Source organism: Alligator sinensis, unplaced genomic scaffold (genome assembly GCF_000455745.1).
Source record: "Alligator sinensis unplaced genomic scaffold, ASM45574v1 scaffold594_1, whole genome shotgun sequence".
Classification (NCBI taxonomy): Eukaryota; Metazoa; Chordata; order Crocodylia; family Alligatoridae; genus Alligator; species Alligator sinensis.
The window spans coordinates 410,728-435,103 of NW_005842286.1; the positions used below are offsets into that span (position 1 = coordinate 410,728).

A 24,376-nucleotide genomic window follows, 5' to 3' on the forward strand; every position below is an offset into this window, starting at 1 on the left:
AGGAAGGAGTGAAGATTTGGAGGGAGCCTGTGCACGTAGCCAGGGTTGAGGGTGCAGAGCTGGCACAAGGGAGGCCTGGGCTCGGGCCCTTTCTCCAGGCACCACTGTGCCTTCTGCTTACAACTTCAGTGTAAATGCTGTAACACCGCCATGCTAATCCCACTGCGGAGCCAGCCTTTAACCTCCCTGTTCCCCTGTCCTTAAGCTATAGCAATCTCATGGCAATCCAGTGCCTCGTTCTGCTACAGCACTCCCCAGCACAGGTGACTGGTGTCACCACCCCCATTTTACAGATGGAGAAAACTGAGGCATGGGGAGGGGAAGTGACTGCCCACAGTCCCCCAGCAGGTTAGCGCGGAGCTGAGAATAGACCCCGAATCTCCTCCGTCTGGCGCTGTACCCACTAGGCAACATGGCCTCTCGGGAGGAACTAACCTGTTAGATCATGAGCTCCCCAGGCAGGCACCAGCCCTTGCTGCGTGTCCTGGTAGGCCCCATCCAAGGGGGTGCTGACCGCAGTTGTGGCTCCTGGCACACACGCGAGATAGAGAGGGTGAAGTCAGGCACGGGGTGAACGTGGCCCCGGCCCTCACAAAGTGCTGCTTTTCTGGTGTCGACACGGCCCTGGGTGCTGCCCCAGCCCCATCACTCAGCAGCTCGGGGCAGACACGATGACTCCTTTGGCCCCCGCAGGTTGCCTACGACATGGGCGATTACTACCACTCGATCACGTGGCTGGAGGAAGCCGTCAGCCTCTTCCGCGTCTCCTACGGCAGCTGGAACACGGAGGACGAAGGGAGCCTCGAGGATGCGCTGGACCACCTGGCTTTTTCCTATTTCATGGTAAGCCCCAAGTGCCACCTGCCCCAGCTCCTCAGGTCGGGCCGAGCTGGAAGCCTGGACGTAGCTGCCCACCCCGGGGCCCCTCGGAGACCTCGCTGATTAGCAAGGCCCCCATGCTCCTGAACAGCCAGCTCCGGATGGCTCCTGCCTGAGCTGCTGCAAGGTGCAGTTCCCCACGCAGAGCCTGCTGCCCTCTTCCATGCGGAGTCATGTGAACGCCGAACCTTGGGGCTGAACATCTCAGTCTGGCGCTTGGCCGTCGGCTGGGAAAAGCACAGTACGAGCCGGGCAGAGTTGTAAACTCCCCCGTGCGTTCCCCGGTGCCCAGGCCGGCTAATTCCCTTTCCCCACAGGAGAGGTGGTAGTAGAGGGGTCCTTACCCAGTCTTTCTGGGCAAACCACCCCACTTCGACCCTTCCAGTAGCATTTCCCTGAGGCCTGTGACCCCATGTGGGGTCATACCCCCATTGGTGTGGGAGGGATTTTGTGGCCGGCTGAGCCACAAATGGTGTGTCAGCCCATTCCCCTTGACCCAGGGGGGCTTTGGGCTAGGGTCATGGCTCCGAAGACTCAGAATAAGCCTGAACCAAGTTTGGACCTGACTCTGAATGACCCTGGTCTGAGCAAGCGGGGCCTGAGAGAGTCACTGGGGGTCGCGGGGGATCCCTGCAGCTTCCCTGGCTCTGCTGCTGTGAGGGCTGGTTGGCTACACAAGGGTTATTTTGCTTATTCCTGTTGGGAACAGGGAAAACACAGGTCCTGTCTCCAGCACAGCCCAGTCCCCCGGCAGGGACTCTCACGGTCTCTCTCTCTTTCTCCTAGGCAGGAAATATCTCTTATGCCTTGAGCCTCTCCAGAGAATTCCTGCATTACGGTACGTGTCCGGCACGGCAGGATCAACCCTGTCTGAACCATCCCAGACAAGCGCCTGCCTCATCTGCACAAAACAGCTGCCAGAGAGGGAGCTCCCGCAGCTTCCCTAGGCAACCCGGTCCAGCATGAAATCACCCTTGGAGGCATTATAACTTCCCAGTATCCAGCCTCCATCTCCCTTCTGGCCCTGACCCCTTGTCCTGTCCGCTGGGGGCACCGAGAGCAGTTGATCACCATCTTCCCTTTATAGCTATCATTTTCATAGGTTTCATAGACGTTAGGGCTGGAAGGGACCTTGTAAGAGCATCGGGTCCAGCCCCCTGCCCCGGGGGCAGGAAGTCAGCTGGGGTCAAAGGATCCCAGCAAGAGAGACGTCCACATTTTTGTATGTTAGCAAATCCCCCCTCAGTCCTGGACTAAATATTCCCAGATCTTCCCTCCTTTCCTCTGAAGTCTTGTTTCCCAGACTTTGAATCACTTTTGTCACTCTCTGCTCAGGCCTTTTGAACCCGTCCACATCTTTCTTGAAGTGCGGGGGCCGCAAACTGGTCCAAGCGCTCCAGCCTGGACGGAGTAGAAGAATCGCTCCCCTTGACCTGCTCCTGCAGCTGTTGCACCCTGTTGATTCATATTCTGTTTATTGATTCACTGCTGAAGTCAGCGGCTTCTGCCGTCCCTCTGCATGAAAAGCGCCTGTTCATCTCAGCCCAGGCTGCTTCTGCTCCGGGCCATGGGTAACCAATGGCCCATGGAGTTCTTCCTGGTCTTGTACACACTAAACCAGTTTGACAAGCAAGTGCAGGGGGTGAGGGGGTGGAGAGCACGGGTCCAGGAGAGTGATTCTTTCTTAATCAGCAACCTCCAGGTTGCCCCTGGATCCCCACCTGCCTCACACCTAAGCTCAGCATAAGGAGTGTGGGGAGACAACGGTGGGTCTACCTGTCCCCTAAGCCTAAGGGCAGCCAGAGGTGAACCAGTCCCCAGTATAAGTTAGAGCAACACAAGCTTAAAGCACTTCTAGCTGGCGGGAGAGCATCTCCTGTCCACATGTTTGCAGTTGCCGGAGACCCCCGAGCTGCCCAATGGAGGCAGCATTCATTCTCAGGGCACGGAGAAGTCATAAGCAGGTCTGGGGACTCAGCCCCAAGCGTTTGCAGATCTGGTTCTAGTTGCGACCCGAATGCATTTCCAAGCACCTGGAAATTGTATGCCCGCATCTATGACGCCCTTTTAGAAAGTGTGTTTTGTATGATCTTTGGAGTTATATATGTATATGTGTGTGTGTGTACACATACATACATACATATATATATACACATACATACACTTATATATACATGTGTGTGTGTGTGTACATATATATATATATATACACACACATACATACATACACATGCACACAAAAAAAGTGGGCTAAGATCAAGGAAATGGGAGACTCCTCTCTCTCTTGCTCCTGCAGCCCTACAGCTGAGGGCAAGTGAAACTCAGGGGCATCCAAACCCCAACCCTCCGGGCTTGAACCTGCACATAGGCTGCCTACGGAAGGATTTGGAAGCATCTGAAGCCCCAGGCGGGGGTGGAGGATGTTTGCCAGTAGCAGGGCCATATTTGGTTCTTGAATGACTCATGGATTTGGAAGTGATTTGGCTGATTTGACTTGGAACTCAAAAAATTTTCCATTAAAAAAAAAGACAGACTAAGATCAAGTGTAGGGAGTATCTGAAGTCCCGGACTAAAGAGTCTGGGATGGAGGATGCTTGCCTGTACTATCTGGGGGCATCTGAACCCCAAGACCTCCAGGTCTGGGCTTGCAAGTAGGACGCCTGCTAATGGATTTGGGAGTATCTGAAGTCCCAGGGTGATAGGTCTGGGATGAAGGATGCTCGCCGGTTGTAGCGCCATACACAGTGTTTGCAACGATTGAGTTTCTGCCTGCTCAATCGATACGGTTTTTGGAACAATTGAGTTCTGCTCAGTCGATCTGACTTGGAAATGATTTGGCTAATTTGACCTGGAACATGAAATACATTATAAAAAAACCCAAAAACTTAAGGGTTGGGAGAGATGGTAGACAAGCTTTCAGGCACAGGCTGCCCCTTCCTCAGGCCTCTTACAGATATATTTCCTGGGCCATCCTGGCTCTATCACTCCAACCCTACTACAGCTTTTAGAGATGATCTTCAGGCATTATGGAGACTCTACTGTGTCCTGCGGGAAGTTATTCCCAGGACCAGAGGTGCAGGGCACTCTGTAAGAAGGCTGAGAAACCAACACAGTGAAGGGATCCTGTTTTGGTAAAGCATGCTGGTCCCAGCAGGGCAGAAAGTCCCACCCGCAAGGCAAGGGAGTAACGTGCCCGGGCTGTTCCCAACAGATCCCAGCAACAAGCGGGTTGCAAGAAATGTCCTGAAGTACGAGAAGCTCCTGGTGGAGAATCCCAGCGGGGCTGAGGCAGAGGTGGTCTTGCAAAGGCCCAACGTGACCCACCTACAGACCAGAGACGCCTACGAAGAGCTGTGCCAAACCCTGGGGTCGCAGGTAGGGAGCTCCGGCCTTCAGGTGGGGGCAGTTAGAGATGGGGAGCAATCAAGGATTCAAGAGGCCAAGGGATAGCCATGGGCTAGGACTGAATGGCTAGATTGACCCTCCATAGCCCATCTGCTTAGGGTGGACTGCCTGTGGCCGTGGGTTTTGTGACATGCGTTTAAGTAACCTCTGTTGGCCATCATCGTCTATGCCCTCTCTATAGAGGACTGGGGTCCGTTTATGGAGCCTGATGTCTAGGTTCAGCTGTAGCCTGTCATGTGCTCCATGCTGGAGGCTCCTAGGTCTCTCACCAGTGATGGGTTTCAGATGGATGGAGGCTCAGGTCAACCAGTAGCCGTTCTGTGGTAGCAACTGGAGGTCACTGTAAGCCTTGGTCAGGTTCAAGCCAGTGCCCTAGGGGTGAGTGGCCCTATGGCCCATGCCTAGTCCCCTGGGATGTTGCCTCTTGGTCCACCAGTGCTGTTGGAGAAGCTCCCCGCTCCCGAGACATCCATGCAAACAAAACACCATCGGTTTTGGGACTCGGACAATGTCTGGCTTCTGGTCTGGACCCTTTCTCATGCATAAGGTGAGGCTCAGAGCCCTGCATGCCGGGGTCTCCTCATGCACCCCCTTGCCTGCTTTCCTTTCAGCCATCCCAGCATCGAAACCCAAGCCTCTATTGCTCTTACGAGACGAATGACAACCCGTACCTGATCTTCCAGCCGGCGAAGAGGGAGATTGTCCAGCTGCAGCCTTATGTCGCCCTGTATCACGGCTTCATCAGTGACGACGAGGCGGAGAAGATCAAGGACCTGGCGGCTCCTTGGGTGAGTTCATCCAACAAGAAACCTACAGGCTCCAGTGCACACATTCATATGGTCCTGGAGGAAAGGGCTAGAACGGCCCAGCAGTGGCCGACCAGCCCGGGGAGCTGCCTGGTAGGAATATTTATGACCTGGCAACAGGAACATCCATGCAGCCGCGGACAGGCCCAGGCCAGAACCTAAGAGCCAAAGAAACCCGCAAGCGAGCTGAGCTCTCAGTTCAGGCTTTAGGACTCCAGCCCTTGATCCCGGCACCCAGCAAGAGGGTCTGAGCCGCACGTGGCAGCTATTTTCCAAACCAGAGCAATATGTCTAGCCCAGGAGTGGCTGTAACCCATGCCCCATGGCACGCGTGGCACAAGTGATCCACGTGTGGCAGGAGCTTTGGGGGCTCAGGAAATCGGGGCACTGAAATGAAGGGGTGAGGTGTCAGGCGTTTGCTGCCAAGAGCCAAATTAACCTTTCCCTGGCCCTGCAGCCACCACCAATTCCAGGGCTCTGGATCCTCACCCGTCCTGTATGACGGCAGGCCCAGGGAAGGGTTAGCCTGGCTTTTGGCCATGACACCTCCTCTCGCACCTGGAGCCCATTCTGGTGCCCCAGGGGCCAACTCAGGTATGTGGCTGGGGGGCAAGGATCAGAGCAGCACTGGTGGGAGGGAGCAGGGCTTAACGGGTGGCACAAAGCCGGGCCACCACTGAGCGAGCCCCACGTGGCAGGTGCATGTTGCGCCCAAGCGCTCGCAGCGATGGCAAAACCACTAAGGATCCTAAAGGATTTTTTTGAGGGCATCTTACAGCAGGCGCCAGGCGTTAGCCTCCCATTATGCCCCTGCCTGAGACCAGAGCATGAACCCGCTCTCCCCTGGGCTGGCAGGGAGGAGAGAGGAGCGGGTCTGCCTGACCCCATGGTCCAGCCGTGCGCGCTGCAGCGACGCACATACTTCCTATACCCGCTCCAGGGAAGATGACCCGTTGCCGCAGTCATGAGGCAGACTAGCCCATGTGCACAGTATGAATGCAGTCCTCAGCAGAGAGGCCGTCCAAGCCGGGGTTCGGTGGCTCAGCCTGCGGCGATTGCTCATGTCGCTGGGGCCGGCTTCCCCCTCATTCCGCGTCTGGTATGCGGGAACCAGCTCAGCGCGGCTGAGTCATGAGGACGGTGGTGGACGGGCTGGCCCTCATCCAGGGAGGATGATTCACATTGCAGCTCCGGTCCAGCCCTTCCTCCCACCAAGTCCAGACCCTGTGAGAGCTGTCATGGAGGGAGGGTTGCAGCAGCCCTTTTCTCCTGGACCCCTGGCACCGCTCGGGCCTGGCTCTCACTGGCTCTGCAGAGCCCGGATCCACACGTCCATCCATAGCTGCTGCCAGCTGAGTGCCCAGGCACGCTGCTGCACTGGGAGATCCCCCCCGCTGCAGAACCCACATGCAGGTCCCGGACCTCTTACACGCTCTCCCTATGTCTGCCCATCAGCTGCAGAGGTCGGTGGTCGCCTCGGGAGAGAAGCAGCAGAAAGCCGAATACCGGATCAGTAAGAGGTAATTAGCCCTGTCTGTCATTCAGGGACCGGAGCAGGAATTGCAAGCCTCGCTGCCCTGACTTGCCAGGGGTTCCTAAGTGAAGCAATTGCACTGCTGCCTGTGACAGGTGTGGTCACGAAGCTCTGGAGTCCAAGCTCCTCTGGTGCAAGGTGCTGTACAAACACAGAGCAGACGAGCACCCCTGGAGGGCAGGATGATGGTCTCCGTGCTGTACTATAGACCAGGGTTTCAGGTCCTACCCAAGGAAGGCCGGTTTAGATCTCATTTGTGTAACTCCGTTTGCTTCAGGGCCTGGACGTATGACACAGTCATAATAGGATGATTGATACCAACTTCATCTGCTAAAGAGGCAAGCAGCTTATTCCAGGGTAGCTGCAATTCCAGCTTGTTCCAGGGTAGCAACTGGCTATCCTGGGATAGCTGCAGACACACAGCAATGTAACATACCCCGGGGTGCTTTAACCCCTGATTTTTTTCCCAGGGCAATTCTGCACCAGGTCCGTGTACGTTACGCTGGTATAAGGCTGTGTGTTGTGTGTCCACCTCCTATTTGCACCTGTGTAGAGTCCAACTGTGCTGACCTAAAGACGCTGCGTGGCCCGGCCCTCAGTCCAGGTCTTGCTTCTGCTTGACTTCGGCGTTGGTGGCTGCATCGGCATGAGACACTGACTGCACGGTTATTACTGCACAGTCATTTAGTTCAGTCCCCTGAAGGCTCTCCACAGGGCAGGAAAGGGTTACAACCAGCTTCTGGATGTGGAGTATTATGTTTGCAGGCTCAGCAAATATTTCCAGGCTGTGTCTCAGCACCTCATCCCCAGACACCCCCTTGAAGGAGGGATTTCCATTCCTGGCCCCAGAGTGAGCCGGGGTGGGGGGAGCTTTTAACCCTCACTGCTCCAACGAAAGAATAAAGGGCATTAGCTGGGAAAGACAGCGATCGCCTCATCGCAGGTGTTCCTCAAAGCAGCACCCAGAAGGGAAGGTGGGCGACTAAAACGCCAGGAAAGGGAATGCCCATGTGGATATGGACTGCCCTAAAGCCCCCCACCCCCTGCCAAAGCTGCTTCCCTCTGCTATGCCCCGTATCACTGAGACAGGCAACGAATAATCGCCAATACACAGCATTTCCCATCTGACCACTCCCATGGATTGAAATCCAGCTGCTGCCTCCGCAAAACTTGGCTGTCTCAAGGTAAACTGAGGCACAGACATATGCCCTGGGCATCGCAGTGGATCGGGGCAGAGAGGACCCATGCTCCAGCCAGCAAAATGCATCGGGTTCACTGGGGTGTAGGTTGTAGACGCGCTGGTCTAAGGACGCAGGCAGACAAGATTCTTTGGGTGAATCTGATCTCTTTTATTAGACCCGCTCAAATAGTTGGGAAAACTCAGATTGCCTGTTTTAATTACCCACACCAGCTTGGTTTCTATAAGAAGCCCTGAGACAGTGCTGCCCATCAGTAATCACGTCAAGAAGCTGACCCAGAGGTGTCAGGGAGGGACGCAGTGGGGCAGCTGGGCTCTGTGCTGGGGCACAGTGGGTGGGCTGCGGGTTGGCACAAGGCAGGCGGGAGGACAGGAGGGCTCAGTTTCTCCTCTGCCGGTCAGCACATGGCACTCCTGCCCTCCACGCTGAGCTGTGGGGCTGCAGGGCCTAGCAAGACCGGGGTTGTGGGGCTCGGGTATTGCAGTCGGGGACTGCTGGTGCCAGGATGGGGTGAGCCCAGTCAATGCCATTCAGGGCTCTTGCTGCCATCCTTCTTCCCTGCTGGCATCGGGGAGCAGGAAACTTCAGCACCTTGTAGTGCTCGTGCCTGGCCCGGCAGGGTCATTCCAGCTGCTGGGCCTCAGCTCTAGAGGTTTGGTTTAGGTTTTGAGCAGCCCAAAATGCCAGAACACAAGGGGTCTTCCCAGGGCTCAGGAGGGTTCGATGCTCAGGTCTTCTTTGCCCTCCAGCTGTGGTCATGTGCTGAGTCTTGTCTGTAAAATGGAGGTGCCCATACCCTGCTTTCTCTGTGTCTCATTGGAGACAGACCATGGCCCAGACCCTCAGAGGTGATATTTAGGCTCCTAAGTCCCATGTTGTGATAAAAACGATTCATCTGAATTAAATGCAGATCTGGACCTGTAGGGATGTGCAGTGCCAGGCATGGTGGGGTCCTGGTCATCTGTGAGGCCTTGGGGCACTGGTGTGATACAGGAGCCACTGGCAGAATTTGGGTCGGGGGCAAATTTCCACATCCGCCCTCCCCTGCCCCTAGTGTTTGTATCAAGGCCTCTGGCTCAGCCCCGTTCCTCATTGTAGGAAGGAGTCGGAGATGGCAGGGAATCCGATTCGGGAATGTTTTGCCAGGCTGGATGGCATGGGGGCCAACATAAGCAACCAGGGGTAGTAGAAGAAGTTTTCCATGCCACGATCCAAACCATGCTGCCACCAGGACCAGGAAGTTTTGTAGAAGTAATCCAATATAGCTAGAAGCATCCAGGGGAAACAGCTTGAGGGGAACCAAAGAGCTGCCCCCGCCCATGTCCTACCAGCTGTGCTCTGACATTCAGCAGTTCTTCGCAGGGTGGTTTTTGGCCCACACGGTTTTACTTACTGGGAAAGGGAGATCCCCTTCTTCTTGGCCTTGAATGACTCCGTGTGGTTAGAGGATGAAAGCCTGTCCCTGGCACTGCAGGCAGGCGGACCCCTGTCCCTGGCACTGCGGGCAGGCGGACCCCTGTCCCTGGTACTACGGGCAGGCGGACACCTGTCCCTGGCACTGCGGGCAGGCTGACCCCTCTGAGAATCAACAGATGCCTCCAAATGCAAGGAGCTCGGCTACATGATTTATGGTGATGGGGGACTGCTCTTGGACTTTCCCTCTAGCTTACTCCTTTGGCTTCACAGCTAGGGGCAAGCAAGATGAGGGGCCTCTGAACCGCAAGACCTCCAGGCATGGGGCCTGTACGTAGGATGCCTGCCACGAATCTGGGAGTACCTGAAGCCCCAGGCTGAAGAGTCTGGGATGGGGAGACGTGTCGGTGGTAGCACCGCACAGACTGGAACGATTGAGCTCTGCTCAGTCGCTAGAATTTGGAACCGATTTGGCCCCAGGCACGAAATTGCCACCAACAAAGCTGGTTTAGGTGTGGCTGGTGCTCAGCCCACAGCTGTCTGTTAGAGTCAGGGAGAAAAGTATTTCAGGGGCCAGGAGCCTGGGCTCTGCTCTTGGCTCAGCCTGAGGCTTTCTGCCTGTGGTCCAGCTTTCCCGGCTGGAGTTTGGGAGGCAGGTAGGGCCTTAAAGATATGTGCCTCAGTTTCCCTAACCATGCACTATTGTGGGTAATAGCCCAGACCTCCCCACGCTTTCCAAACACGTGGGCAGATCCTTGCCCCACGGGACTCAGATGCTTGATGCCAGATACTCTGTGCTTGCAGCGCCTGGCTGAAGGGGACTGTTGACCCGGTGATCGTGTCCTTGGACCGGAGGATCGCGGCCGTGACCGGCTTGGACATTCGGCCCCCATATGCCGAGTACCTCCAGGTGGTGAACTACGGGATCGGCGGACAATATGAGCCGCACTTCGACCACGCCACTGTAAGTAACAGCACCGCCGGCCACGGAGCACAGCCTCTGAGTGGGCTTCTTGCAGGGTCCTGGGACCTCAGCAGGAGCCTTTCCTTTGGCTTTGGTTGGCATCGGATTGGGCCTCTAGCACCGTGTCACAAGGTCCTAGGAGCCAACACGGGTCTAGGGGTGTTTACTGCTGCCGCAGGATGCAGGTGCCTTTTCCTTCCCACTTGATTTGAAAAGTGCTTTACTCGGAGTCCAGGGTCCGTCACGCCTCTGTGTGACAAAGGACGAGACGAGCTGTGGTCCCTCCACTCCAACCCAAGTTCAGTCAGGGTGGCTTGAGACAGGACTTCCACCTATGAACTCATTAACCTTGTGAATGAACCTGCCAGCCCCAGCACTGGCATAGGGAGATCCAGGTGAATTTGTTTAATTGAAAGCATTTTGGGGGTGAACAAAGACTTTCCAAACACCCCCTGATGATGTGCACTGGAGACAGCCGGGTCACTGCATAACCAGATATACGCACCACATAGGTCTGCAAGGCTATTTTAGGGATCCACAGCTGAGGATCCTCGTGCAATAATGCGCTGTCTGTCCTTGCAGCTACAGGTCCCAACTCTGCAAGGTGCTAGGTCCCTTTATATCCTGGAGCCCATAGGTTTCCCACCTAGCATCACTTTGGACCTGGCTCTGATGACTTTCGGGGCACGCAGCTGGATCTCTGGAGATTTGAGAGAGGTGCATTTTAGGTTGTGTCAGGAGAACTTCCCTTCCCCAAGCTGTGAGCGAGACATATTGCCTCCTTATCCTGGCTGCTTTGCCTTCTCCCAAAACCTCGTGTTCCTACCACCCACAAGCATTGCTATTCCCCACACCTGGAAAGCCCTTGTCCTGCACGCCTCACCTCTTCCTTCCCCCTTCAAATCCCACAGTCCTCCACAAATGATGATCCTCCTAATTCCATTAGACCAGTTAAAGGAGAAAGTAGGCAGTGCATCTGTAACCCCTTTGCTTTTAACTAGAATAAAAAACCTTAGACACATGTGTGATGTCAACTTAACTAACCTATCGACCTTATTACCTTATCCTGTGAATGCCTTCCTTCCACTCGGCATCCCTCGGATTTCGTGTAGTCACAGGGATTTGCATTGAAAGACTGACATTTCTGGAAACAGAAATTTATTTGGGGGGAAAAACGTGGCTTTGAATTTGGTATATATAAAAAATCAGAGTGTTTTTTTCCAGAACTGAACCGTTTTACCCAGAAATGCATGTTGGTTGGTGTTTGCCCAACCAACGCATTTTGAACATGACATTTCAATGCAAAGAACGCTGTAAAGATTTCCACCAAAAAAATGCTCGAACCAGCTCCTCACGCAGCGAGGCCGGTCCCACGGCCGAGCCCACTCACACCTGTGTTATGTCTGGTGACTGTTGGCATTCGTGGGGAACCTCTGGTTTATGCCAGGCTGGCAGATCAGAGCCCAGCCCGGTGCTGCTCGTTCCCAGCACAGCACAGACATACAGGGTTTGATGCGGGGCAGGTAAATATGTCAAAACGCAATTGCAGCCAGAGCTGGGATGGGAACCTGCTAGGCCAAGGCAGGGTTACTATATTCTTGTATATATAAACTGCCCTTGAATTTAAGATGCACCCACATTTTATGATCCTGAATTTACAAAAAAACCCTCCATAAATAAAACAGCCCATACAGACACATTTGCAAGGTTGCAACCATTAGAGTGCCTACAAGGGTTGTGGGGTTTTTTGCTCTCTTTTTACTCAGATTTAAGACACAGGCTGTTTTTAGAAGGAAAATCTTGCTCTATAAGGTGTCTTTTATTTGCAGGAATGTGGTATTTGCTTGTTTCCCAGGGGGTTGGGGGGTTGTGTGGCTTAGTCCTGTCTAAATGGGTCCTGTCTCAACATTGCAGGAAAGCCACGCTGCAGCCCTCGTTGCGGTATAGGGTGCTTTTGGCCTGGGCTGCTTCGAAACGGTGGCTGCTGAGTTCAGAGCCCCATCCTGCCGCGCTGTTAATATTAAACCCAGTGATGAATAATGCAGCAGTCTGGCTCCATGAATGAACCACTGTTCTCTTTTGATGCAGTCAAGGAAGAGCCCCCTGTACAGGATGAAATCGGGGAACAGAATAGCCACGATCATGATCTACGTGAGTATTCCCTCCCCGGGGTCACGGTGGCCACGAGACACACTCAGTGGAAATGCCCCCTGTGTTGCATCAGGCTGGGAGAGCTGGGGTGGGGGGTGTGAGGAGGGAGTGGGTGGGTACAGCAGGACTCCTGGGTACTGCTCTCAGCTGGATGGGTTAGGAGAAGAGAAGATGCCCATAATTGCAGAACAGATGGATGTGTCTGATAATTGGCAGTGATTAGTCAATAATAGCTCCATTGAAATGGCTGTCATCGTTAGGGTTCAGAGTGATCACCCCATATTGGTGAATTAACCTCGCTTGGCCTAGAGATATGACTCAGAAGAGTTTCCTCGTCTTTTGAATGGAAGCACAGGTTGCAGAGCTCCTTCACCCTTGTGGGCACAAGCTCCGTCCTTCGGCGGCTTGCCACGCGGGACGAGTCGCTGCGGAGAGGAGGAACTCTGCAGCTGCACTGGGGGAAACACAGGGGTGTCTCGGAGAGAAGCCGATAGCTCGGCCTTAACGGGTGGCATCGTCGGTGGGGCAGCGAGCCACGCGCTAACAGCCAAGAGCAGACCGGCAGGGTGGCGCCCGCTGTGGCTTTGAAGCCGTGGGAGCACATCAGAGAGCCAGTCCATGGCTCGGTTTCTCCAAGTGCCCTCAACTTTCCCTTGAAGGGTGCAACTCATGTCTCCCTTTGTGAAAGAGCTGGGAAACCTGGAGTGCTGCCCTGAACACTGCCCTTGCCTTACAGCTCAGCTCCGTGGAAGCCGGGGGAGCCACGGCCTTCATCTATGCCAACTTCAGCGTGCCCGTCATCAAGGTGAGTGGGGCTTTCATCTCTCGCTCTGCTGTCCAGTCACTTCCAGTCTGACTGTCCCTTCTTACCCCAACCCGTCCCATCCCAAAACCTCTCCTGGGGAAGTGGCAAGAGCCCCATCTTGGCATGGTTCATATTCGACCCCATGGCATGCAGGTAAGTGCCCAGCAGGGCGTGATGCTGCTCTGGCTCACTGGACCACCTGCCCTAATGGGATCTTCCTCGTCTCTGGTTTCCACGGCTGAGGTCCTGGTGAATCACTTGCCTGTGGCCATTGCATTTTGGTGCATCCCTTTGGCTGCAGCTCTGCAGGGCTGGAGACCAGGAAGAACTGGCCTGTCCCAGGGCTGGGCTGCATGGGTTAGAAGCACAGGGTGGGCACCAGGCAGGCCTAAGCTGCGGCAAGTATTTTGTACCCAATGAGTTTGAGCCCCCAAAGTGTCTCCTTATTCCAGATCAGAGCAGAGATGGGCCAGAGCTGGGAATCATAGGGCTGGAAGGGGCCTCCAGAGGTCACATCTAGTCCGACCCCCTGCCCCAGGCAGGATCAGCCCCGTCCAAACCAGCCCACACAAAGCCATTGTCTAATCCTTGTCAAGCCTGGCACAACACAGACATCACACCCGAACCTGGCACAGGGAAAGCAGGGGGACCATGGCAGCCAGCGTCCTGCTGCTGCAAAAAGGTTGGTAATACATTCGAGACCCCGGGCAGAGGCCATGGCCCCATTACAGAGGAAGGCAAAAACCTTCAGTCCATACCAATGTGACCATGGGGTAAAATTTCTTCCCAACCCGTGATATGGTGATACGCAACCAAATCTGAACTCGACCGGGACAGAGGGGACGACAGGGGCTGGCTTGAGCTAGCAATCTGAATGTGGTTTGCTGGATCCCAAGCAGCGCCAGTAAAGAAGAGGCAGACCAAGTGAGCAGCCAGCCACTGAGTCTGGCATGCACTACAGCCATGGCTGTCTGGCACCCTGGGGTGCTGTGGAAACTGCTGGGGGGCATGGCACCGACACCACCGCTGTGGGGTGAAATTGTCCCGTGCACCTTGGTTTTCAGAAGGCACGTGGAGCTGAATGGGGAAGGACAAGTCACTGCCAGGAGATGCCAACACCAGTCTCATCTTAAAGAATGACCACAGGCTCCATTCGGTGGCAAAGGCTCAGCCAGGTGTAGTGTCTACATACAAAACGTGGCCCTAGCACACTTGTGATCTGATAGACAAGGCATTAACGCACGCATGCCCATGACAGGCTATTGTCCCCTAGACCCCCTAGGTCAATGCAAAATTCCCATAATTTCTGATTCTCCTTCTATACGGTGATCAAAACAAATCACTTGTATCTGCATCTCGAATACCTTGAGCCGTCCTTCTACCCTGGGCTTGTTCTGTATCCTGCTCTGGGTGTTCCTGCTCCAGCCTTATCGTCCTTCTCCTGGACTATTCTACACCTGGTACAGCCATCACCCGCGCCCAGTTTCTGCCAGGAGTGCCCATCTGGCCTGCAGGCCACGTTTTGCTTACAGAAGCAGTTCATGCAGCGGTCAGGTTCAATGATCAGGCCTCCTCACACCAGTGCTTCATCAAAGCCTCTGTGTGAGTAATATATATATATAGAGAGAGAGAGAGAGAGAGTTAGATATTTCTCTCTATATCTATCTATCTAGATATCGATATTGATATCGATAGATTGACAAGTGTTTCAACCAGGCCTACAGGGCAAGCATAATATATAAGGCTCTAATCAGTGAATCACAAATGAATAATTAACAGTGCAGTTATGTTCATATGATAATATTCCTAGTCTATTTATATTCATTTTTTAAATGCAAAATTTTGGCAAGTCCAGAAGGGTTGAGATCTCCTGCACTACAGTCGTGTCTACCCCGTGCTCAAGGGGGCCATTACCACACTCGTCGACGTAGCCACAACAGCTCTAGCGCAGCGCTGCTCTTAGTGAGGGCTGCCCGGGCCCACACGGGACCCTGGGACCTGTATCAGGTGCCGTCACCACCCCACTGCTCTGGGTACTGACTTGCTCTGTCTATATGTGTGACCTGGGAGGAGCAGCTGAAAGACCTGGGCTTATTTAGTCTGGAATAGAGGTGGAGGGGGGAGCATGCTAACTGGCTCCCAAATATGCAGAAGGCTGCTGCAATGGTGAAGGTCATCGATTGTCCTCCGTGCCCGCAGGGGACAGGCTGAGAAGGAATGTGCTGAGGGTTGACAGTGGGAACAGCTCTCTGGCTGCACAGGGGGCAGAGCCCTGGAGCAGGCTGTCTGGGGGGCCGTGCAGTCTCAGCACTTGGAGGGGTCAGGGAATGGATTAGACAACGTGTCAGGAAGGCGCTAGGTAGGGCGGGTGTCACCACAGTGCGGAGGGAAGGGTCAGATGGCTCTCTGGTCTGTCTGCACATGCCGGCATCCCAGCTCGGGCTGCAACCTGGACCCTGCTCAGCCCCTTGTGCCCCTCCGAGCACAGAGAGGGGCCCGCAGGGACCTCGGTTCTCATGAGACTCCAGCCCCTGGAGATCACTCTGCGTGGGTCTAATGATGCTTGTGCAAAAAATGGTCATCTCCCTCCCCATCATTGTCCCGGAGAAAGTTTCTGCTGCATCTAGGGAGGCAGTGGTGGGAGCCAAACATGGGGCAAGATCCAGGCCAGGCAGTCGGACATTGTCGGGGTTGTCACGCAAGTCAGGGCCCAGACCAGACCTCGGGTCCCCATCCCCACGGTCCAGGGTGCTAACTCCCAGACAGCGGTTCCTCTGAGAACTAACAGGGCATTGTTCCTCAGCAAGCATGGGGCAGCTTGTGCAGGCTGAATGAGTATCACACAGTATCACGGGAGCTCAGGGTGAAAAGCCAGGAGCTGCCTGAACCAGGAGCATGTGCCTCCTTTGCTGATTCACATAACAAGCACGTCCTCTGGGCAACAGGGACATCCGTAGCATCTCTTTGCATGTGTGACAGCCACCAACCTGGAGGCAGGGTCCATGACGAGCTGCTGCAACTTGAGCAAAAGCTGCCTAAATAGGGGATGGCTGAAAGGAGCAGGGGAGGGGAGGTGCAGTGATATCTTCGATCTGGCCAGCTGGATCGTCTGGGGAGAGATGCCAGACAAGCTTGCAGCCCCATGGTGCCCTTCCTGAGGTCTGGGAAAGGAGCTAAATTCAGGTTTCACCCCGTTATGCTAATGAAAGTGCTTGCTTAAAAGGAGAAGTGGGCAGGGACCCCATGGAGCCAAGGGGGGTTGTTATAAAGCAGCTGCTATTGTCAAACCTGATGAGGCAAATGAATAAGACCAGCCTGAAGGCAGAGGAGAGGGCAGCAGAGGGAGCGGATGAGTTGCAAGGAGCCGTTGCAGCGTTGGCTGTGTGAAGTCGGTGGCTCTGGGTATCCCAGGAGGCTCATTCCCGGGCTGTTCTCTGAAGGGACCGGGTGGGTTTCCCCGGAGGACGGAGAGAGAGCGGCTGGGTGGCACTGCCAACGTGGTGGGCTGCAGCCGCTGATGCGGTCAGGCCCGAGAAGGAGCCACGCCAGAGCCCTCCCCGCTCATCCAGCCCCGTCTCGTTCCAGAACGCCGCTCTTTTCTGGTGGAACCTGCACAGGAACGGAGACGGCGACGGAGACACGCTGCACGCCGGCTGCCCCGTCCTCGCCGGCGACAAGTGGGGTAAGAGACTCACTGCACACTGCCCGCTGGCCTTGGGGGTCGTTGGTGCCCTGGCATCGTTCCCCACGGGGAGCAAAATCATTGCCAGAGAGCACCGGGCCACCTGGCCTGTCCGCCCGGGGGTGTAACTATGGGCAGGAAGTGCGAATGCAGGCGAGTAAGGACTCTGGATCACGGATAACACCCTGCACCCTTATAGCGCCTGCCGTGCCAGGAGCTCCCAGCAGAACATAGGCAGGGGATAGCTAGGTCTCATTTTGCCCAGCTCTGAAATGCGGCCACCTCTGGGGTGGAGCGCAGCTGCTGTTTCTTTTGGGGTTTACAACGGGGAATGAAGGAGGCTGTTGCAGCCAACTGGAGCAGTTGGGAACATTTAGGAGAGGGCAGTGTAGCTCCCGGAGGTCGAGTCTGGCCAGGACCTCATTATGGAAAGGGTCCCAGAGCCTCCATGGTCGGGGCCTTTGTCGTACATCACACCCAGGAGCCCAAACCTCCGGTGGGACAGGGTACCCCTGGCAGCCCAGCAGGACTTAGGGGGAGGATTGCCGCCCGTTGGATCGCCCACGCATCTCACGGGGGTCTCCCATGCCAGTACAACGCTAGCAGTGCCCTTCCCGGCTGGTGAGAGGAGACGGGACTATGACACAAGGCCACGCTGTGTTGAATGAGATGAGGGGACCCCAGGGCTTCAAAGCCCTTCCCAAAGGAGGTGCAGGGAGAAGCCCACGTACTGACAGGTGATGGGGCGTGGGGGGAGTCACCCTTGTCTCAGCAGCAGAGGCCACACAAGCCCTGAGCAGAGGGCCACACTGCGGGTGCGGACTGCCAGGCACCTGAGTTGGCAGCACCTTGCTCTCGTGCCCTGACCGCCAGCGCTGAGAAGCAACTGGACAGTGCACTGACCAGTGTCCAGAGGGACTGCCTGGCTTCATCTAATATTTTCTACAGGCAGCTTTAAACTCCACACCTGGAGGAAACAGGCTGCCCCGAGCCCAGGCAGTTTGGCACTACCTAAATCCAGACGATCCACATGTTCCAGATGTGCTCTCCCCCACCCGCTGCCTCGGCAGGCTTCCTTTAGGGCTTGTGGCTATGGAGGGGATGGCCAGGAGCCTGTGGGACAGTGGTAATGGCTTAGAGAGCCAGGAGGCATCTCCTCCCAGAGCCCCCGGCACCGGGGGGTGGCCCTGCTCCCCACCGGGGCTCTGTTCGCTGAATGGAAACCCACAGATCCCAGCAGAGCAACGAGCTGCACAGCCAGTGTTCGTCGGCTGTGCAGAGACGGCAGAAACCACAGAGGAAAATGCAAGAACGGGAGTTTAGTTGGGTCCTGTGGGGCGGATGGGAAAAGAGGCATCTCCTTATGCAGTCTCTACAGGACATGGTTGGTCCCAACACTACCTCTCCTTCTCCTCCTCTTCCTCTCTCTCTTCTCTTCTCTTCTCTTCTCTTCTCTTCTCTTCTCATGTCCTGCCTGAGTGTTGATGACAGGTATTTAGCAGAATTTGCAGGTTTGTCTGAGTCAGACAGGGCCGCGACCTGTGCGCTCCTGCTATGGCCATTAGGGCAGTTGGAAGTTGGTCCCAATGCTGAACTGAGGGTCAGGAGCTCCCCCCGGTTCCAGCTCCCCCGTGACAGGGCAGGACCCTGGTGGTCAAGCAGGTTGAAGAGGGCAGCCTGGGTGCTCTGGAAGGCGCCTGTCCTTTGCCGGTCTCTGGGGGTGGGCGTTATTAGAAGCCCTGCTGTACAGACCGACGAGCAATTGTGCATGTCATTGCATTTGAACAAGGCTTCTGGCTGTGGGTGAATGGTGCGGGGGGTCAATACAGACTGGCTCCTGCAGTAGTCTGTGCACAGCGTCGCAACAGCCCACCCCCACTGATCTCCACCTTGACTCCTCACGTTAGATGCATGAAAACACCAGCTCATTGCTTTCACTTGTGTCTTGACTATGGAGACCAATAGAGCCATTCTCCTGCTGCAGAGAGCTCAGAGAGCCCACAACAGGTCAGGATGGCTTGGGCGCTGTGGATTCCTGTTTGCAGTCTCTGTGTCTCTCTTGTGACTCACACGCGTGTGCCCACCCCACAGTGCTAATGTTGTGCGGCACCCCTACAAGGATCTTGCAGCACCCCAGGGTGCAATGTCACCCTGGTTGAATCATAGACAATGAGGGGTGGAAGGGACCTCAGGAGGTCACATCTAGTCCAGTTCCCAGCTCCAAGCAGGACCAGCCCCAACTAGGTCATCCCAGCCAAGGCTTTGTCTACCCAGGACTTCAAACTCTTCAAGGATGGAGAGTCCACCACCTCTCTGGGTAACCTGTTCCAGTGCCTTTACCACCCTCCTAGCGAGAAAGTGTTTCCTAATTAGTATCTAACCTAAACTTCCCTTGCTGCAACTGGAGCCTATTGCTCCTTGCTCTGCCCCCACTGAGAACAGCCCAGCTCCATCCTCTTTGCACCCCCCTGCAGGGAGTTGAAGGCTGCTATTCAATCCCCTCTTTTCTAGACTAAATCAGCCCACTTCCCTCAGCCTGTCTTCATCAGTCATGTCCCCCAGCCCCCGAACTATTGTCATTGCCCTCCGCTGGACTCTCTCCAGCTTGTCCACATCTTTTCTGCAGCAGGGGGCCCAAAATTGAACACAGGACTCCAGATGTGGCCTCCCCAGTGCTGAACAGAGGGGAAGAATCACTTCCCTTGATCTGCTGGCGACACTCCTACCAGTGCAGCCCAGGATGCCATTAGCCTTCTTGGCAACAAGGGCACACTGCTGGCCCCTATTCAGCTTCTTGTCCCCTGTCCCCCCAGGTCCTTTTTTGCAGAGCTGCCACTTAGCCATGCCTGTATCAGTGCACGGGACCGATGGCAAGAATCACTGCCTTAGAGAAAGGCCCCACAGCAGTGGTCCCAAACACCCAGGCTCCTGCACCATGTGGGCTCATGCTGCGACATGACTTCAGCTGCAAGGGGCCGGTGCGTGGGTGTCTAGCACGCGGGGCAGCTGTATGACACTAGCTCATCTTCCTCCCCTCCGAGGCCCTGTGCTCCAGGGCTGTCGTGCCCCTGAACCATGGCCCCGCCAGCCTAACCACAGGCACTTGGTCCGAGCCGGGATGGTTTCCCAGAGCTGGCTCATGAACCACAAAGCTTTTGGCAGTTGCTCAGTCATGTGTCAGAGGCAGGAAACGGGCACTGAGCCGGACAATGCGGAGATAGAGAGGGAGCATCTGTGCAGGCTGTGGCTAACGGGGGTTCGAGCCCTGACTGATCTGGATGCTCTCATGCTGGGGGGGGTCATTTTTCCAGGGGAAAACATGCACAGGAGCTTTGTAAGCTGCAGCGATGCAGGGAGAGGGGGTCTTATTCCTCATCTCCTACCTTTCACCAGCATGCAGAGGCCCCGGTGGGAGCCAGGTGCTGTACAAACACCAGGCAACACAGTCCCTTTATCTCCAGCAGCAAAGCTGACTTAATATGGGGTGCCCCCCATGCTTTGCACCCCCTCCTGTCTCTGGGCTGCAGTGCTGAGCTCTGGGGCAGCCTGAGGGACTCCCATTGATGCGCAGAACAGATGGGCCAGTTTGGCCGCGGCAGCCACTGCCTCCGGACAAGAGGAGGCCTGTTTGCTGGGTGCAGGCTGCGGAGCCGGGAGTCCCGAGGGCTGGGCACAAGCCACGCTGGTCCGGCTTCATTCACCCCAGACAAGCCGCTGGTTAGTGTGCATGCCGGGCCTCCGGCCAAGCCCAGCTGCCACAGGAAACGTTTGCTACACCACAAGCCCATGACAGGCCAGGCAGGTTACTGGGAGAGGCTGCAGCTGCCCCCAAAACCAGTGCGCACAACATGGGCTTGTTCATAAGCCCTGGGCTCCTTCCCCGCTGCCTTCCTGCCCTGTTGGGAACAGAAGTCGAGTTGTGCTGAACGGCAGCATCAAGACCAAGAGGCAGTGGCTGCAGATGCCACGTCACCCCCAATGCCGTGCCGAGGGGCCCTAGGGCTAGGCCAGGAGCTCGCTGCGCTCGGTGCTGTACAAACATGGGAGAAGTCATAGGCCCTGCACACGCAGGCTGTAGAGAGCTGCATAAGTGAGCTTCCTTGTCCCCAGGGAACAAGAGCTACCCATGAGAGCAGAGGGAAAAAGGAGCCAGGATTCGATCCCCTTCTGCCTATGCACCTATTATTGTGAAACCTTGGGCAGGCCCCTTCACCGCCCTGCTGTGCCTCAGTTTCCCCAGCTGTGAACACCAGGCTGCGACACAGGGGGTTTGAGAGTCCACCTGCGCTGATGGTGCAGCAACGGAAACGTTGACATCCCTTACTGTTTCCCTTCCAAGGGAGGACAGCCGCAGCGAGGGGAGAGTGCTAGCAACGAGGTTCATTGCCCGCTCCATTCCTTGGGGCTGTAGCATGGACTTGCTCCTGGTGCATAATTCTGGCACAACCTGCCAGTGCAGGAGTCTCCCCCCTCGACACCCTTCGTTAGGGCTAAGAGGGTTTGCACCCCTTCTTGTCCTTTAATGTCACCTGACCTCATTCTTGTCCATCGGCAGGGCAGCTGGGGCTGGGTGACTCCCTTCTGCTCATTTGATTTCTACAGTCTCTTATCAACCGGGTGGTCACCCCCAGGTGTGTGCCCACAGCCCCCAGGATGCCGTGGTGGTCTCCCATCAAATACAAGCCAGGTCTAGGACTGCTTAGCTTCTGGGATCAAGCAGACAGGAGTGTTCAGTCCAGGGCGGCAGCAAACCCCCTCCACCTCCTTCCCCTATCAACTTCATTTTCGAGATGGGGAAACCGAGGCAGGGAATTAGGACCAGAACCAAAGACTCTAGGGAGAGGCTGAGATAAACAGCCACATCCCCAAGCTGGCTCAGCTTAGCGGGTGCAGCACTCTTGAGCATGCAACCCCATGGGAGGGCTCCTCTCATCTGTCCTCCAGGCTGGAGCAGCCAGGCCTCACCCCTTTTCTGAGCCGGGTGTGCCTAGCTTGCTGGTGGGAGCGCCCAGTGATGCCTCGGTGCTGAGCTGTGCTTTCCATGAGAGCGTTTTGCCCAAGGCTCTTGCATGCATAGTCCGTGCCTGGGCCAGCTGCTCCCCGGCTCAGAGCAGGGTGTCATGACGTGGCACCTGTCCACCTCAGCGGCCGTGTTGTGTTTACCCAGCCCGATGCCCGGCATGTCACCTTGTGTCTTCCAGTGGCCAACAAGTGGATTCACGAACATGGGCAGGAGTTTCGGCGGCCGTGCGGCACCCACCCTGAAGACTGAGAATTTGGCCACACTCCGTCGTGTGCACTGGAGACCCGGGGATGCAGGGGAGGAGTCACGCCACCCGGTCCTGAAGCAGAGACCCAGCAAGGCCGCGTAGCCTGCTGCCACGGCACGTCTCAGCAGGGCTTCCTCCACCCAGATTGAGTCTGAGGATGGAGGGGAGGGGGAATGGACAAAAGGAGGGAGTGCTTGGGAGGAGAGCACGGAGGGTGTCTTGTCGGCAGTCCCCCCGAGCTATTCCTGGAAAGCCAGGCGGGCAGAGTCACTTGGCTGGCAGGAGCCGACAGCTCCGCTCTGCTCCGCTCAGCGCAGAGAGGAGTAGCCAGGGGCAGATTCTGGCAGGGCCAAACCAGGCCGCGAGGGCCAGATCCTGATCTCGGTTACACCAGTTCCCTGACACGGTGTTTTCACCGCCCGAGTTACTCCGGGTGCTATTCAAAGCAGTGTATGGCTTATGAGTTGGAAATAAAGCAAAGGAGATTGAAACCCTATAGCAGGGAACTAGCATGGAGGGACCAGGGCTCCTGATGAAGCCACGGCTGCATGGGGAAATGCGTGCTGGGGGAGCAGCAGTGCGCTGGCCTGCTTCTGCCTCCAACCCATTCTTGGCTGGTGGGGACCGGAGGGGACAGGAACCAGCCAAAAAGGAGGCATTTTCTGCTCATCTCAGCAGAGCTTGGGAGCCCTGATGCTTTGTGCTTGAGCTGCTTCAGCAGAAGCAGAGCTCCCCTCCTTAGACCCCTTGCGCTAGCACCTTTGAGCACCTTGTGCTACCTCCAGAGGCTGCACGCAGGGCTGTTGTGTGTTTGTGCTTAGAGCGTGTGTGTGTATGTGTGTGCGCCAGGGCCGGGGGGGGGACTTTCAGCTCAGCCCGCTCTAGTGCCCTTCCAGCACTGCGTGATTATATTTTCTGATTCACCCTTTGCCTCTTCTCTCTGCTAAGGCGGTGTTAGGAAGGATCCCCGCGGAGCAGCCATAGGTACCAGCTCTCCTAGAGAATCCAGCCCTGATGCCAGACTGGGGATCGTGTCCATCTCTCGGCGCTCGGTCCCTCACATCAAGAGGACGGGGCCATGCAGGGAGCCCTGGGCAGGAGACTGAGGGCTGCTTACAAGCAGCCTCGTCTGGTGGGTGCTGGAAGTGGCAGCAATGCACTTTGGTGGAGAATATGGGTTCCCTTGGAGGGGCTGTGGAGTGAAGCAGTGGCCAGCCTCCTCTGGCAACATTCACGTGCGTGTCTGCCCAAGAAAGCATTCGCTGCAGGGGCAAAGATGGCACATCCGGCCAGTGAAATAACACCCAGGAAGTCTCCCTGCCCTGTATGATGTGCTGTGCCAGATCTGAACCCTGCAGAGGGTGCAGGGCAGGTCAAGGTAGAGTCATCCTGCAGAGAGTGCAGGTGAAGCCTCACCTGGAGTCCTGTGCCCAGTTTTGGGCCCCGCACATCAAGAAGGACGTAGACTCGCTAAGTCTGTGCATCCCTGGGTGTGTCTCTGTGTCTGTCTGTCAGCTCTGGCATGAACGCAGGGTCCGTTCACCTGCCCTTGCCCTTTTACCTCCATGTGAAAGTCCAGGGGAGGTTCACCTGTTACATCTGGATGGTCCTCAGTTCACAGGGAAGCTACTGAACAAAGCATTGGGTGCCCCCTAGAGAACCAGTCTGCCCAGTCTGCCCAGCAAGGCTGGTGGCAAAGGGAACAGATCACCCGGCAGAGAACACTGATCCTCTGATGAAGCCGGACAGGGCAAAGGGACCTAGAGGTTATAAGGGGCAGATGGTCTCACTAGCCATCTTAGAGACAAGGGACCAGAAGCGCCTTGCTCAGAGAAGACATCTCCAAGAGGCCAGGGGCTCCTAGGCTCTGATCTGAGCCTGAAGAAGACCCAAATACAGTGAAGAAGCTGAAACAGGGAACTGAGTCGTGAAATGTAGGGTTTTGCCTGGATCCGTGTAGTTCCTGAGCTAAGGCAGAGAGCGGTCAGCCTCTGGCCCCTTTGCAATGCCTGTGTTACATGGATCACCTATCCCGTGTCTCTGAAAAACCCCGAGTGCCTGCTTGGCTGGGGGGCTGAGGAGGGGTCTGCCTCCAGGACTGGACTGCCTGGGGGGTTGCACTGACCCCGGTCCCATTTGCAAGGGGTAGCAGGCAGAGCATGCTTGCCCAGAGAGGCCGAGGACTGTGCCGGAGCCAGTCCTGGCCCAGGGAAGTTGAGTGCATGGGGGTGGTGTGTTATGATGTTGCCTGAAGATTGTCCAGGCAGC

At 56.0% G+C, this 24,376-nt stretch overlaps 1 protein-coding gene across 1 annotated transcript in view; it reads left to right on the forward strand.

Annotated features, from left to right (window-relative positions):
- P4HA3 (prolyl 4-hydroxylase subunit alpha 3) overlaps nt 1-22,596 on the forward strand; it is a gene marked incomplete at its 5' end in the record, with an annotated part of 30,951 nt that extends 8,355 nt beyond the window's left edge. The window contains 10 exons of the mRNA XM_014521992.1: nt 694-843; nt 1,666-1,717; nt 4,091-4,254; nt 4,896-5,072; nt 6,546-6,610; nt 10,041-10,200; nt 12,289-12,351; nt 13,088-13,156; nt 16,742-16,838; nt 22,040-22,596. Of these exons, the coding sequence (XP_014377478.1) occupies nt 694-843; nt 1,666-1,717; nt 4,091-4,254; nt 4,896-5,072; nt 6,546-6,610; nt 10,041-10,200; nt 12,289-12,351; nt 13,088-13,156; nt 16,742-16,838; nt 22,040-22,110 (1,068 nt within the window). The remainder of the gene's footprint in view (nt 1-693; nt 844-1,665; nt 1,718-4,090; nt 4,255-4,895; nt 5,073-6,545; nt 6,611-10,040; nt 10,201-12,288; nt 12,352-13,087; nt 13,157-16,741; nt 16,839-22,039) is intronic.
- Between the last annotated feature and the right edge of the window lie 1,780 nt (nt 22,597-24,376).